The sequence below is a fragment of the Cydia pomonella genome, chromosome 4 (genome assembly GCF_033807575.1).
Source record: "Cydia pomonella isolate Wapato2018A chromosome 4, ilCydPomo1, whole genome shotgun sequence".
Lineage (NCBI taxonomy): Eukaryota > Metazoa > Arthropoda > Insecta > Lepidoptera > Tortricidae > Cydia > Cydia pomonella.
Window position 1 is genome coordinate 26,258,568 of NC_084706.1, and position 14,791 is coordinate 26,273,358.

A 14,791-nucleotide genomic window follows, 5' to 3' on the forward strand; every position below is an offset into this window, starting at 1 on the left:
CCGGCCAAGAGCATGTCGGGCCACGCTCAGTGTAGGGTTCCGTAGTTACTCTTCCGTCACAATAAGCTAAACTGGAGCTTAAAGTATAGTAAATTGTTAACCAAGGGATGAAACGCTACCTTTCACCTGAGATAAACAAATAGGCAAATTTGCATAATCAGTACCTAATTAAAATAAGGCTTTTTACTATGAAGGGAAAACTTTTTGCGTTAACTCAAAAACAGCTAAACTGATCATGTCCGCTATAGTTTTCATTTAATGTCTTTCTTAAGTTCTACTTCCACGATTTTTTTCATATTTTTTGGACCTATGGTTCAAAAGTTAGAGGGGGGGGGGGACACATTTTTTTTTCTTTCGGAGCGATTATCTCCGAATATATTCACTTTATCAAAAAATGTTTCTTGAAAACCCCTATTAGTTTTGAAAGACCTTTTCAACGATACCCCACACTCTAGAGTTGAAGCGAAAAAAAAATTTCACCCCCACTTTACGTGTAGGGGAGGTACCCTAAAAAAAATTAAATTTTTAGATTTTATTGTACGACTTTGTCGGCTTTATTGATTTTTATATCCATGCCAAATTTCAGCTTTCTAGCACTAACGACCACGGAGCAAAGCGTCGGACAGACAGACAGACAGACAGACAGACAGACGGACATGGCGAAACTTGGCTACGGAACCCTAAAAAGGCGCGTGATCCAAATTTTATATTGGAGGACCCCTCGCGCATACCCTTTTTTTAATTTTTTCTCCCTTTTCTATTGATCGAAATTGTTTGGCAAACTACAGAAGCTAATGTAGGAGTCCTTTCGTATAATATATCTGGAAGTCAACTGGTACCTAGAAAAACAAGACAGAAAGAAGGCAAAAGTCGCTAATGTAGGTATGCTTTCGAATAATAAATAGCAGTAGAAGTCAGGCTAAATTAAATTTGTATTGTGAATTTTATTGGATTGGACTAACTATAGTATTTTGTGGAAATCGTGGTGACAAAACGAAGATCGCGGGTTCGTTCCCCTCATGGGCCACCATTTATTGTATCGTAGTGCGGAAAACTACAACACGGATCCTTAATATGAATATTAAAACCTAAAATTATATTTTAAATCTATTTAATTGACGATAAACGTCTTACATGGTTGATATGAAAAATTGCAAGGGACGGGTAGATAAACAAATTTTAGCGCCAGTTCAATGTTGACGGCAAAATCACAGCAAACGCAGACTAACTTCAGGAGTCTGAACATTCCGGAACAAAAATTAGTCAATCTGCTCCCTCAAAAAGTAGTTTTCTAAGAAAGTAAAGTACTGCGGTAATGACGCCCTCAGAAATTGACAGTCTAAGAAAGTAACCAACATCAAATTTGTATATCGTTGTGACCTACTTCGACAAATATATTCTCGTATCGTTTAATTCGTTTATAGTTTTCTAAGCCTGCAATTATCATAACAAGTAAATATAAAATTACTCAGCTTTGGCCTTGCGATCTAAAGCCACGCGCGTATTCAAAGTAACGCTGAGTCGATGGAATAGGTCACCGTGCCGTACTCCACCTCGGTGGAAATACAGTCATTATCTACGCCTTAATGAAGTTCAATGTAAAATTACCTCCCACTCAGCTTTGGCCTCGTGATCTAAAGACACTCGCGTGGTCAACGCGCCGATGGCAGCATCCAATGAGAACGTGTCTCATAGCAACGCAGAGTCGATGGAGTAGATTACCGTGCCGTACTTCACCTCAGTGGAAAGGCAGTGATTATCTAAGCCTGTTCTTATCAAGTTCAGTGTCTAGTTACCTCCCACTCAGCCTTGGCCTCGCGATCTAAAGCCACTCGCGTGGTCAACGCGCCAGTGGCAGCATCCAATGAGAACGTTTCTCGCAGCAACGCCGAGTCGATGGAGTAGGTCACCGTGCCGTACTCGCCGCCGTCTTCGTCATCGGCCTTGAAATAAAACAGTTCTCGTAATTTGTAAGTAATTTAATCTCAATGAACAAAATCTACTCGCAATTTCTCACCGACAGACGGATTAGTTCGACTATCTATTTGTACGATAGACCAATATAATTATGGAGTGTGGAATTAAAAGGAGTGAAATCTCTTATGGTAGAACTGTTGCAAGTGTCCAGCTGTCAGCTATAAATAATAGTTCCAAATCTCTTTAGAGTAGCGCTAGAGTAGCTAAGAATCTAGGCGTTATTGACGGAGTGAAGTGCGCTGTCTATGATTAGTTTTTTTTTTTTTGGATTATAGCGCCAGCTATTTAAGGTTTTTTGATGACACTTTTTGGCATATAGAGATTTCATTCCTTACCTTCCATAAATATAATGACGCCTTACGGCAGTTGTTTATCATACAAAATTCATTCTGACGGATCGTTCGGACAGGTTTTGACAGTCTGTGGACACGGTATTAGTCCAATATCAAGAAACGTCCCTTTAATCCACAAAATCTAATTAACGTTCCTACTAAGAAAGGCCAAGAAGGCGGTATTATATCAAGAATTGTTGACACAGAGCTAAAAAAGCAAATCTGCATTTGTAGTCTGACTTTAGAGGGGACTCACTACCAACTAGGCTAAAAAGACCCTTTGAATTGCTACCAACCTTGACAGTAGTCAACAGCACGGGCGGCGGTAGATTCTCCATGACCCTCGCCTCATACACTAGATGAGGGAACCTCGGCGCATGTCTATTCGCGGGCACCACAGTAAGCTTCACCCTCGCGAACGCCGCGTGCGCGCCATCCGAGACCGACACGTTGAGCGATCTCGAGGAGTCCTCGGGCCACCCTCGAGGGGCCGCCAGGGTGACGAGGCCGGTGGCCGCGCCCACGGCCAGCAGCGGCGCGGGCGGCGCGGTCGCGGCGGCGTAGCGCAGGCGCGCCGCGTCGCCCGCGTCCGGGTCCCACGCGGCCACGCGGGCCAGCACTGTGCCGCGGGCGGCTTCCTCGCTTACTAGGGCGCTGGACAACATAATGCTGATTAGAGGCTATAATATGTTTTATTCTAATGAAGCCTACTGCAATATGAAATATGTTTTATTCTAATAAACCTTACTATATACAACATACATAGTAGACGATTAAATAGGGCACTGAGAGCAACTGCCGGTGTTGCTACGCGAAATTGATCAGGTTTCGGAAAAAATGACAGTCGATGACAAAATCGGCTAAAAATTATGTATGTATGTCACTTTATTGCTCATATTATGCTGAGGCGAGCCTATTTCGTGGTAAACTATTTCAATATGTTTTAATCTTTTTTTTTGTAATATATATAAGTATGTAAATTAAGTTTTAACACGAAATAAATGATTTATGATATGATTTATGACATAAACAGGTTAACATAAAACAGACAAAACAAAACAAAATGTTATGTACAAAGGCGAACTTATCCCTAAAAGGAATCTCTTCCAGCTAACCTTAGAGAAAATGCGAAAGGATCAAATACTAACACGTGAAAGACAAATCAATATTAACAGTAACAATCAATCATCTATTTATATCAAGGATCAAAATATTTTTAGCTATACTCTGTATTTTTACGTATTTAAATAAAAGTAAACAAATCTACCCTCAAATGACTCCTTAGAACTGTCGAGGGTAAATGAAAACATTACTTGATCAAATAATATAATCTCCATATAACCAATAAATGTTTATAATTACCCGAAAATGTACAAATTGTTTGTAAAATTTTATTTAAATACCTAAAGATACAGAGTAGCAGTAGGCAGTAGACAAGCCAAAAATGAAAGAATAAGTATATTGTAGCTTCTTAAGCTTACCTGACAACTGGTCGTTCAAATTTCGGCAGAGCGTCGTTTACATCCTTCATTCGTAATCTCCAATGCGCTGTATCAACTAAAGCTCGTCTGCCACCATCCTTTACTGTCACTAGGAGACGATGCTTAGGGGTAGTTTCAGCGTCTAATCGGACTGCTATACTGCTATTATGAGAGCGCCAGTGGTGGCGTCCAGAGAGAATAGAGCACGATGAGTTACCTGACAACTGGTCGTTCTAATTTTGGCGGAGCGTCGTTTACATCCTTCACTCGTAATCTCAAATGCGCACTATCAACCAAAGCTCGTCTGCCACCATCCTTCGCTGGCACTAGGAGACGATGCTCAGCAGTTGTTTCAGCGTCTAACGGGACAGCTAGTATGAGAGCGCCGGTGGTGTCGTCCAGAGAGAATAGAACGTGATGAGTTACTTGATAACTGGTCGTTCCAATGTCGTCGGCGCGTCGATTACATCCTTCATTCGTAATCTCCAATGCGCTGTATCAACTAAAACTCGTCTGCCACCATCCTTCACTGTCACTAAGAGACGATGCTTAGGGGTAGTTTCAGCGTCTAATCGGACTGCTATACTGCTATTATGAGAGCGCCAGTGCTTTTGTCCAGAGAGAATAGAGCGAGATGAGTTACCTGACAACTGGTCGTTCTAATTTCGGCGGAGCGTCGTTTACATCTTTCACTCGTAATTTCAAATGCGCTCTATCAACCAAAGCTCGTCTGCCACCATCCTTCGCCGTCACTAGGAGACGATGCTCAGCAGTTGTTTCAGCATCTAATGGGGCTACTAGTATGAGAGCGCGGGTGGTGGAGTTAAGAGAGTATAGAGCGAGATGAGTTACCTGACAACTGGTCGTTCTAATTTCGGCGGAGCGTCGCTTACATCTCTCACTCGTAATCTCAAATGCGCTGTATCAACTAAAGCTGGTCTGCCAACATCCTTCGCTATCACTAGGAGACGATGTTCAGCAGTTGTTTCAGCGTCTAATAAGGCTACTAGAATGAGAGCGCCAGTGCTTTCGTCCAGAGAGAATAGAGCACGATGAGTTACCTGACAACTGGTCGTTCTAATTTCGGCGGAGCGTCGTTTACATCCTTGACTCGTAATCTCAAATGCGCTGTATCCGCCAACGCCGGTCTGCCTCCATCCTTCGCTGTCACGAGTAGACGATGCTCAGCGGTAGTTTCAGCGTCCAATGGGGCAGCTAGTACTAAAGCGCCAGTGGTGGAGTCGAGAGAGAAAAGACCGAGAGATGAGTTCTCGCCGGAAAGCGAGTAGGTTATCTCGCCGTTTACACCTGCAAATAGATGACATTAGAGTAAATTAAATGATAGGCAATTTTATTGTCAAACGTTTGATAATTTAGTTACCACAAAACATATGGCCTACAGCTCAGGCTGTGCCAAACTCAGGGGCACGATTTTAACTAAGGCTTTACCAATTTACACATGTTACAAAATCAACGAGATTTTGCTAAAAACTTAACGGCATATAAATAGATTTGAAAGTCACCTCTAAGATAATGAAAGTTTAAATTAGTGTTGAATGCGATCGGGCCATTAAGTTAACATTATCAAATAGCGGCCATTTTTGTCTATAAACTAGTAATAGCAGTATAAGTAGGTGGTGTACCGGTGTCATTATCTCTGGCGGTGAAAGTAATGATGGTTGTCCCAACGGCAGCTGCCTCACTAACCTCCACATCGTACAAGTCCTGAAAGAGAATTATTTGTCAACATGTTTGATGATAATATATAAATAAATAAATATTATAAGACATTAGGACATTATTACACAAATTGACTAAGTCCCACAGTAAGCTCAATAAAGCTTGTGTTGAGGGTACTTAGACAACGATATATATAATATATCAATATTTATAAATACTTATATACATAGAAAACATCCATGCTCATCACACGAATAAATGCCCTTACCAGGATTTGAACCCGGGACCATCAGCTTCGTAGGCAGGGTCACTACCCACTAGGCCAAACCGGTCGTCGAAATATATCTCATGATTATTGCTTATTAGTCTCAGGTCGTAATCGAGTAGTAGAATAGTTTTGTAATGAAAATCAGGTCAGTCAGTCTTTTCCCAATGTTAGTAATATACTAACCCCCTTATTCATAAAACTTTACGACCCGGATATAGTTAAATAATGTTTTATCCCTTTCTTAAAAATACATAAGTCAAAATGACAGATAAAGACAAACGATTCAGAGCTTATTCAGGTCAGTAACGCGTTTATGAATAACGCCATAAGTTTGTTTCACGATAAGAGTCGCACCTGCGTGCGTCGTACACGAACTAACTCTGCGTGACAATTTGCAATGTCAAATTTCTATAAAAATATGACGTTTATAATGACACTCTGTCACTTTGTTCTGTCAAAATCGGAGTAAAGTTAGCTTAGACGAACTATAGGGACCGTGCGCATTGGAGGGTCTGCCATCTTGTGGCCTGAATCGGAACCATAAACATGCACATGTACACGTCACGTATTTTCTTGTGCATAGTAGGTTCTGCCATCTTGTGGCCTAATCGGAACAAAAAACATCACATTTACGCCTCGCGCCTAAAATCTGACGGCTCCTGTGCTGCCTCCTACAGTTCATGCTCGCTCCCTATAGGGGGTTCTGACTCATAGATTAAAAAACTATAAAACATTTGTTGAAAATTATTAGTGGCAAAAAACAAGATCTTATATTTTATGTGAGATCATCTTTGCTGATGTTACAAATTCGCAGGCTTTTCCTACTGACGTAATTGGTTGGCCAGACTATAAAATTGTTTAGAATAAATTTAACAGTGGAAAAATAGCAATTTTTACACTTTTAAATTCTTCACTTCACTTGAATTCACGGCCTCTGGATCGATACTCCAGCGCTCTGCCATCTGAGCCACCAAGACCTCATCCATAGCCAGCAAATTTTCCCACCATATGGGTTTAGCGACATCTACCGTAAGAACGTTACACTTCTTAAACGGCTACAGGAGTTCCAAGTCATATTGGAAATTCACCGGTTACGATGTGCTACCCATACTGAATTATTTTTTTACAAGAAGAAACGTCTGTCAAATGCTATTGCTAAAGTTGTTCCCGAGAAAACCATATACCTGCGATAGCTCCGGCGGGCAATCATTGACGTCTATTATGTGTAATGTTACTAAAGCGTCCGCTGATGCGCCCGTCACGCCATCTGTGGCGCGCACGACTAGCTCCAACTCCCGGGTTTGCTCGTAGTCCAGTGGTAGAGCGGGGACTAGAGCACCTGTGTAAATAAAATGTGTAGAATAATTTTAAATGTGGATATAACAGATGTGCATGTTTTGGGAAATTTCCAAAACGTTGGTAAAGTTCTCGGAAAACTCTGAGATTTTACTTGAATATAAATGATTTTCCATTTTGGAATTGAAAAATTTCATCCCCAAAAATAGTAAAAGTTTTAAAATGTTGATATGCAGTTTTGGAAATTTTCCTTCGGTACAAATGATATCCGCCATTCCGCTAAACATAAATCCATTACATATTTGTTATGTGTTCAAGTTTAATTGTGATTGGTTCAGTGGAACGACGGATGTTGAGCAAATAGCAAGTATAGTAACACTCTTAGCTGACCAAAATAAACCTTATGTGTTTGTGATAAGGTTTTAATTGTCAGTTAACAGTGTGGTGTGGACGATGGGACAATGATAAGCGCAACCGGCATAGGCAATGCGTGACTTGCGTGAGTCGCGATATTGATGGATGTCAAAATAACATGAAGGTGTAGGAAAGCAAGGGCTGGGTTGTCGTTGAGATTCAAGATGGCGAACACGTCTCTAGAATATTTTTTTGTGTTTTGCTCATTCATGTAGTTTAAAGTGTAATATTGATAGCTTATTATGCAGTGAACTATCGTAGAAGTGTGCAGCTAATGAAAAACTAATCTTGAAACGCGTTTAACCATATTAATCAACACCCGGCAATCCATCGTGGCTTTTAGTAAAGTCCAGCTATCTCTTTACTAAAAGCAACTACCGAACAACGTCATGCTCTACGAGCACACTTAAAACTTACAACATAACTTGACATTGGCAAAATCATCATAGATTTGATGGAAGCCATATTTTAAAAGAAGAAGATTAGGAAAACAAGGAGATAAAACAACATTAAACTTGTTTTTACGCCGAGTACCTAAAGATTGTATTAGAGGAGGTTCAAGTATAAGAAATAATAGTGCCTCGAATTTGACCGTTGAAATAGATGTCAGTTGAAGGCACGATTTTTTCTTAGACTTTAGAAGAGTTCTAAATACAATCATTAACACTGATATTAAATGCGGCTGAAAGGTGGCATGGCAAGATGTTTGTGTTGTTAACACCAAGGACGACATGTAACATGCGGACTGTTAGTTGACGCGTGAGAAGCATGACATCCATAAGGGCTGAATTTGCCTTTATTATTAAATTAAATTATTAAATATTATAGGACATTATTACACAAATTGACTAAGTCCCACAGTAAGCTCAATAAGGCTTGTGTTGAGGGTACTTAGACAACGATATATATAATATATAAATATTTATAAATACTTAAATACATAGAAAACACCCATGACTCAGGAACAAATATCCATGCTCATCACACGAATAAATGCCCTTACCAGGATTTGAACCCGGGACCATCAGCTTCGTAGGCAGGGTCACTACCCACTAGGCCAAACCGGTCGTCAGAACTTAATGTTCAGGTAATGTACTATCGGGTGCATTGACGGCGAATCACCTTAAAGGCGAAAATCGTTTAACCCTTTGAACGCGACGCCTATCGTACGCGGCGCGTAATCGTGAACCTTGTCGGTATTGCATGAAGGTTGTTATAGGGCTGTAGCCGCGCGCGTCATATGACGTCTTTGGCGGTCAAACGGTTAAAACCGCCATGCAGGCGGTCAGGCGATAACACGGAAGTGATAAGTAAGCATGGCAGTTAAAAATATGGGTATTGAAAAAAAAGGTCAGCTCAGGTATAGTTGTTAGATTTGTAGCTGGCCCTCAACGGCTTATCTTTTGTCCATTGTTAACTCAAACGGCGCGTGCCACTACCTACTAAAATAAGGGTCGTATAATTCTAATTGGCACCTGAGCGCGGGCTAGTCTAACGCTCAAAAAACCAGTGTAGGTGCGCTCTCCGATAACGTGCCTTTGTTACGCATATCGAGGACACATTTTAGACTGGTTCGGTAGCGTTCGACTCGCCGGCACTCAGTAACCGTATTGGGACCACACAAGAACTCGCAAATTATTTTTCCATGTGTTCATTTTGAATCTTATTTCAATTACCATAGGAGTTGTAATTAAATAACCGGTTAAAGTGACCGGGCCTTTTTTTTGCAGGTAGTGGCACGCGCCGTTTTAGTTAACAATGGATAAAAGATAAGCCGTTGAGGGCCAGCAACAAATCTAACAATTATAAAGTTTATTGGCGTCCATTGTCTTTGTGACGGCCGGCATTTGCAAACTGGAATCTTAAATGCATCCTAATTGGTTGTCTTTATGGGGAGGCGAAGTGTAGCCTACTTAAACAACAACATCTAATAACTGACCTATAGTTTATCTCATTACCTGCTAACCCTTTTCATTATGAAGATAAAGAATCCCAAATGCATCATGATTGGTTATCTCCAGACATAGGAATCGTGATTCGGAATGGAACGTGTTGCTTTTAGTACGACAAATTCGGCCAATTTTTGATGAACTTTTGAGGATTTTGCGGTGACAATGGCGTGGGTGGGAAGGGTAGGGATAGTACTCACATGGGTTATTGCCTCTGTCGGGTGCTGTGGGATAAAACCAACGGTTAGTGGCGCTCTACTGCCTGGTTACGAATCTATGCACCTTATTTATTTGGACATAATGTCTAAAATGGTATGTTAGTAAAATGGTTAGTTGGTTGTACGGTCTGAATGGCGAGCGTCCAGCGGGCGGGCAATGAGGCGGCCAGCGAAAAGTACTATGTACAGCGTGCACTCAGCCCGCTCGCATACGTTTGCATGTGTTTGATACGACCGCCACACTTCCCACCCCGCTGCACGTGATTGAGCTTAAACTCAGTTGTCTCACTAACCGTTGCCTTCCTTTTTTTTACCTTTTCGGTGCATAGATACGCAAAGTATTGTCGTCCTATTTTATTCCTGGTCTGGTATATCTATTTCCCATTCATGCGAGTATTAAATTACATATTCTATTAATTGATTTGAACCATTTAAATAGGTGACAGTTCTGTTTGTCATGCGATTGGAAAAAAAACACCCGTTTTTACCTTGGATGATTTAACAACTGGAGACGCCTTTAAGAGCTTCCCTCTGTCGAAAACCTCGGATATGCATTGCATGGACTGACGTTTATCTGACATGGCTATTTGTACGTTACGTAGAAAATTTTGACGTGCCCCTCCCCCGCAAAAATCGCCAGACTGTTTTGTACAGAAAATTACAGTCAAGTCGTCTCCAGTTTTTAAATCTTTCAAGGTTTTTACCGTGTTAAGTTTATAAATTAAGGTTTTCTTATTAAGAACCTGTTTAGTCGATACATGCATTCCCTGTTTTTTCCATTATTTTTAGTTTAGTCGCTTTTATAACAAGCTTTACTTTAGCGTCATTTGAAGGAACCCCGGTGGAGCGGGTTCTCAGGCGTAGTATTATAAGGTCTCTTGTCGAGGCTAAGATCTCCTTAAATATCTCGTACCTGTGTCGAAGTGTATTTCAAAGAGAGGAGCTTCCAAAAAATCCACAAGCGAGTCGACGAGCGAATATATTAGCGGGTAGCAATCTTGGTAGTCTTCTGTAAGGGCTTAATAAGAACCGTTCAGGTTTGATGAGGTTTAATAAGGCCTAAGTGGACATACCTGTGTCGAAGTGTATTTCAAAGAGCGGTGCTCCCGAAGCGTCCGTAGGCGGATCAACGAGCGAGTATATAAGCGGACGCTGGAGCGGGGAGCGAGCGATGAGCGGGCCCGCGAGCGGCACGCCCGGCGCGGCGTCTTCCCGCGCCTCGCGGACGTAGTGCGCCGCGTCCCAGCGCGGCGCCGCGCCGCCCGCCCACACGCGGACCTGCGGGCACAATCATAAATAAATAAAATAAAAATAAAATAGCCTTTACAGTACATATGGGGCTACTTTTTAGCACTAGTGCGAGAAGTAGCATATTACGTTACTGTGTCGAACATTTAAAGGGCCATATGTACTGTAAAACGTTGTACGATACATGTGCGAATAGGTAATTCGCAACTCGTGTCGATTTAAAACACTCCCTTCGGTCGTGTTTTAATTTATCGCCACTCGTTTCGAATTTCCTATTTTTCGCACTTGTATCGTAATGTACTATTATTTGCGACCCCTTATTTTTCTGTGTTGCATGCTAAACACTTACAAGGAGTAACATATAAACTGTATTCAATTATAAAAACAGTTAATAAAATATTATTGTACATGAGATTTTTTATTCATTTTTTATTTCGGGATCCCCTTGTGGGTATAGGCCTCCTCCAGTTTTTGCCATGCCTCTCGATCTTGGGCTAGATAATGCCACCCCATACGGCACAATCATACGGGTTATCAATTTTATCAATTTTCAATTGATTAAAAACACAAATGTAACTTTAGGCCTAGCCTATTTCTTATACCTAAGGTCATTATATATTTAAAAAACAATTATAATAAATATACGAAATAGCTATATAAAGATCAAGTCGTAAAATAAATGTAAACATTTCAATACTCTAATCTTAATCTTTAACGCGAGCTTCGAGTCGACAATTGGCTTGAGATCGCACAGGACCGAGAAAAGTGGCGCTGTCTTGTGTCGGAGGCCAAGTCTCATTTTGGGTCGCTGCGCCAACGGAGTAAGTAAGTAAGTAATCTTTAACTAACGTAACTTGCATATTTTTAAACAATCTTTCTCAATAGCCGCCCGCAAACAAATCGCAGGAGTGTTGCACAGCAGCGAGCTTATTGAGCGTGTTCAACGCTCGGCAACCGTGCGACAGGAACCGCGAAGAGGCGCAGCCGGTCAGCACGAACCGCGCACGCCCGTCTGGGACAAACAGTCGACATGCCTCGCCAACTAACTTGGGATAGTCCAGGTGACCACGCAGGATACGAAGCACTGTTACCTAGTTATTATGGGTTATGACGTATGATGTAAATATATGGGAGCGAAAGGTCGATTCCGAGCAAATTTTTGTTTCGCGTTTCTAACACATTTTCTAAAAACCAGATGTATGACAGTTGGCGCTGCTAACATGAATGTCAAGTTTTGTGTTGCTCTGAGTGTTTTTCGGTAGCCATCGGGCTACAGTATAGACAGAGAGCCTACCGCTTTACCTTATACTTAATTATAAGCTAAAATTACTAAAGTCATGCCGTTGGCTAACAGTGTACACCGACTAAATCCATTTTCCAATAGAGTATTTTATACCTACTTGTACATACTTTAAAGTTAAAAATAAATCAATTTCAAAAATAGATTTAGCAGGTTTACGCGCTCGCGTGTAAATGCACTGAAATGCTCCCTCGAAGGACCTTGCAGACAGAAGTCTAGGATCTCACCTGTCCTTGAAGATCTGCTACCATAAGTGTGGCTTCAGCCCCAAAGTATGCTTTCCTCGAAAGCAGTTCTTAAACGCAAGCATGGTCCAGGGTCTACTAGAAGGTCTACTGAAATGTTTTGTTACCGTAATTGTAGCCTCAGCCCCGCATGGTGGTGATGCTCCCTCGAAGGATATTGTAGACTGCATCTTGTAGACAGAAGTCCAGGATCTCACCTGTCCTCGAAGAGCTACTGCTCCGTAAATGTGGCTTCAGTTCCACAAAATGTGTCCCCAAAAGCAGCTATGTCTTGAACGCAAGCAGGGTCAGGTCTAACCTAGAAGGTCAACTGAAATGTTTTGTTACCGTAAGTGTGGCTTCAGCCCCGCATGGTGGCGAGCCTCCATCGAAGGCAGCTATGACCAGCTCGTACACCGAGGCGTGGGCGTCTAGCGTTTGCTTTAGAGTGACTTGGCCAGTTCGACGGTCTACGCGGAACAGTTCGCCGTGACCGCGTTTCATCTCGTATCGGACCTGGAAACAATATGCTGTTTAATATACAAAAACAAAATATTTGCGAAGTAAGAGTTGTCTCAAATCAAGATATCAAATAGGAAAGTACACCCCTGGTTGAGCTCAAGACGTCAAAAATACCTTGCATCAAAAAAACCTTGGGGTAAAATTACTACATTGTCGACTGAAATAGGTTAAATATCTAATTTATGATAAAATCACTATTAACTAGCCTAATAATTATCCTTTTGTTTTATGTCACATTTGATGGTTCATCTAGTCTTAAACTAGTGACATTTATATACACCTACAGCTTATTCAAGACGGGATGTTGTCGGTTACGTCACGGTCACGGTTCGGACGCCCGTACCCCGAATCAGTCTCAACAAAGTACCTCGCCGTTGTCAACGTCTCGCTCACGGCTCAGGCCCGTGGCTTGGTCTATATCAGCTCAGTTTCGGATATTACCTCTCCGTTATCGTTGGTGTCTCTATCATCACAACAGTGAACGGGGAGCTTGTTTACTGGACAGTTTTCGTCACGTCCCGCATACGACTCGGACGTCCGTCTCGTGAGTATCGGACATCCGTGCCGGCTCGTATCAGTATCGGCACCGTACTAACGGCGACCCTTCTAACTGGCTCGTCGGTCTTTGTAAAAAGGTTTACGAATTGTCAGTTAACAGCGCGGGCACTTTTTATACGTGTGAAAATTTAATTAAAAAAAAGTCATTTAGTGTCGTCATTTATTTGTTTGTCGTGTCGTGTGTATAAGAAGTGAATTAGTGAGGGCAATGATACCTCGCCGTTGTCATTGGCGTCCTTATCGTCGGCGCGCACGGTGAAGACGGGCGCGAGCGGCGCGGCGCCGGCCGGCGCGGCGGCGGCGTAGGGCAGCCCCGCGAACACGGGGCAGTTGTCGTTCACGTCCGTCACCGACACGGCCAGCCGCGCCAGCGCTATGCGCGCGTCCGCTCCGGTACCTGTACACGTTTGTTTGGATTTATTTATAGGAAAGAACATAATATATTAATACTATTAGAAGTATTAGAACAAATTAAATTATTTTTAGAAAATATTTTAATTTGTTTTTATTTCAAGTAGAAACACTACTTTAATTTGTTCTAATACTTCTAATAGTATTTATTGGCAGCGCCATCTGTCTCGCTAGCTCGGTATCACCTGAGTTGATCCAGTTAGAAGGTATAAACCACACTGTTCTACCTTAGAGATGGCTGGGGGGCGACTAAGCCTTCAGTAAGAGATGCATATACTTGGAAAAATTCGACTAATGCTGCCGTGACCCCAGTGGACGAGTGGCTCAGGCACCTGCCGCGATAGCAGAGGACGCTGGTTCGATTCCAGCCTGGGGCACTGGAGGCCTTGGTAACTTTTTCTTAGTATATGACATTTATTTCAGTTTATAATATATTAATGTTTTAAAATAAGTGAGAATAAAGTTTAACGTTTTAACCAGGAATTAGCATCACATATATTTACTCTCCGAATATATATTTAATAATTTTTCTCCAATAAAGAACTTTATTATTATTTCCTTTATTTTTCTTTCTTCTTATGTTAGGCTTTTTACGACATGAATATAAAAGTAAAATACAAAAACACATACAAAAACAATACAAAAGCATATAAATATATTATAAGAAAAACCTAACCTAGGGTGCCGCCAGTAGCGGGGTAGTACCCAAGCTGCCGGTGGTCAGGGCCGATTATTATTATTAATATTAAAATCTAATAAAAGTGACATAATAGTACATTACGATACAAGTGCGAAAAATAGGAAATTCGAAACGAGTGGCGATAAATTAAAACACGACCGAAGGGAGTGTTTTAAATCGACACGAGTTGCGAATTACCTATTCGCACATGTATCGTACAATGTTTTACAGTAC

General features: G+C 41.6%; 1 protein-coding gene across 2 annotated transcripts in view; it reads right to left on the reverse strand.

The window, feature by feature from the left end:
• The window catches only part of LOC133517361 (fat-like cadherin-related tumor suppressor homolog), a 210,370-nt gene that overhangs the window by 51,927 nt on the left and 143,652 nt on the right, over positions 1-14,791 (reverse strand). Inside the window, exons 21-29 of one of the 2 annotated variants that reach the window (XM_061850657.1) lie at positions 13,683-13,864; positions 12,736-12,903; positions 10,689-10,893; positions 9,598-9,621; positions 6,923-7,077; positions 5,434-5,515; positions 4,852-5,098; positions 2,606-2,963; positions 1,797-1,943 (exon numbers count right to left, since the gene is read on the reverse strand). In XM_061850657.1, the coding sequence (XP_061706641.1) occupies positions 1,797-1,943; positions 2,606-2,963; positions 4,852-5,098; positions 5,434-5,515; positions 6,923-7,077; positions 9,598-9,621; positions 10,689-10,893; positions 12,736-12,903; positions 13,683-13,864 (1,568 nt within the window). The remainder of the gene's footprint in view (positions 1-1,796; positions 1,944-2,605; positions 2,964-4,851; positions 5,099-5,433; positions 5,516-6,922; positions 7,078-9,597; positions 9,622-10,688; positions 10,894-12,735; positions 12,904-13,682; positions 13,865-14,791) is intronic. The other variant, XM_061850656.1, reaches the window with a different exon arrangement.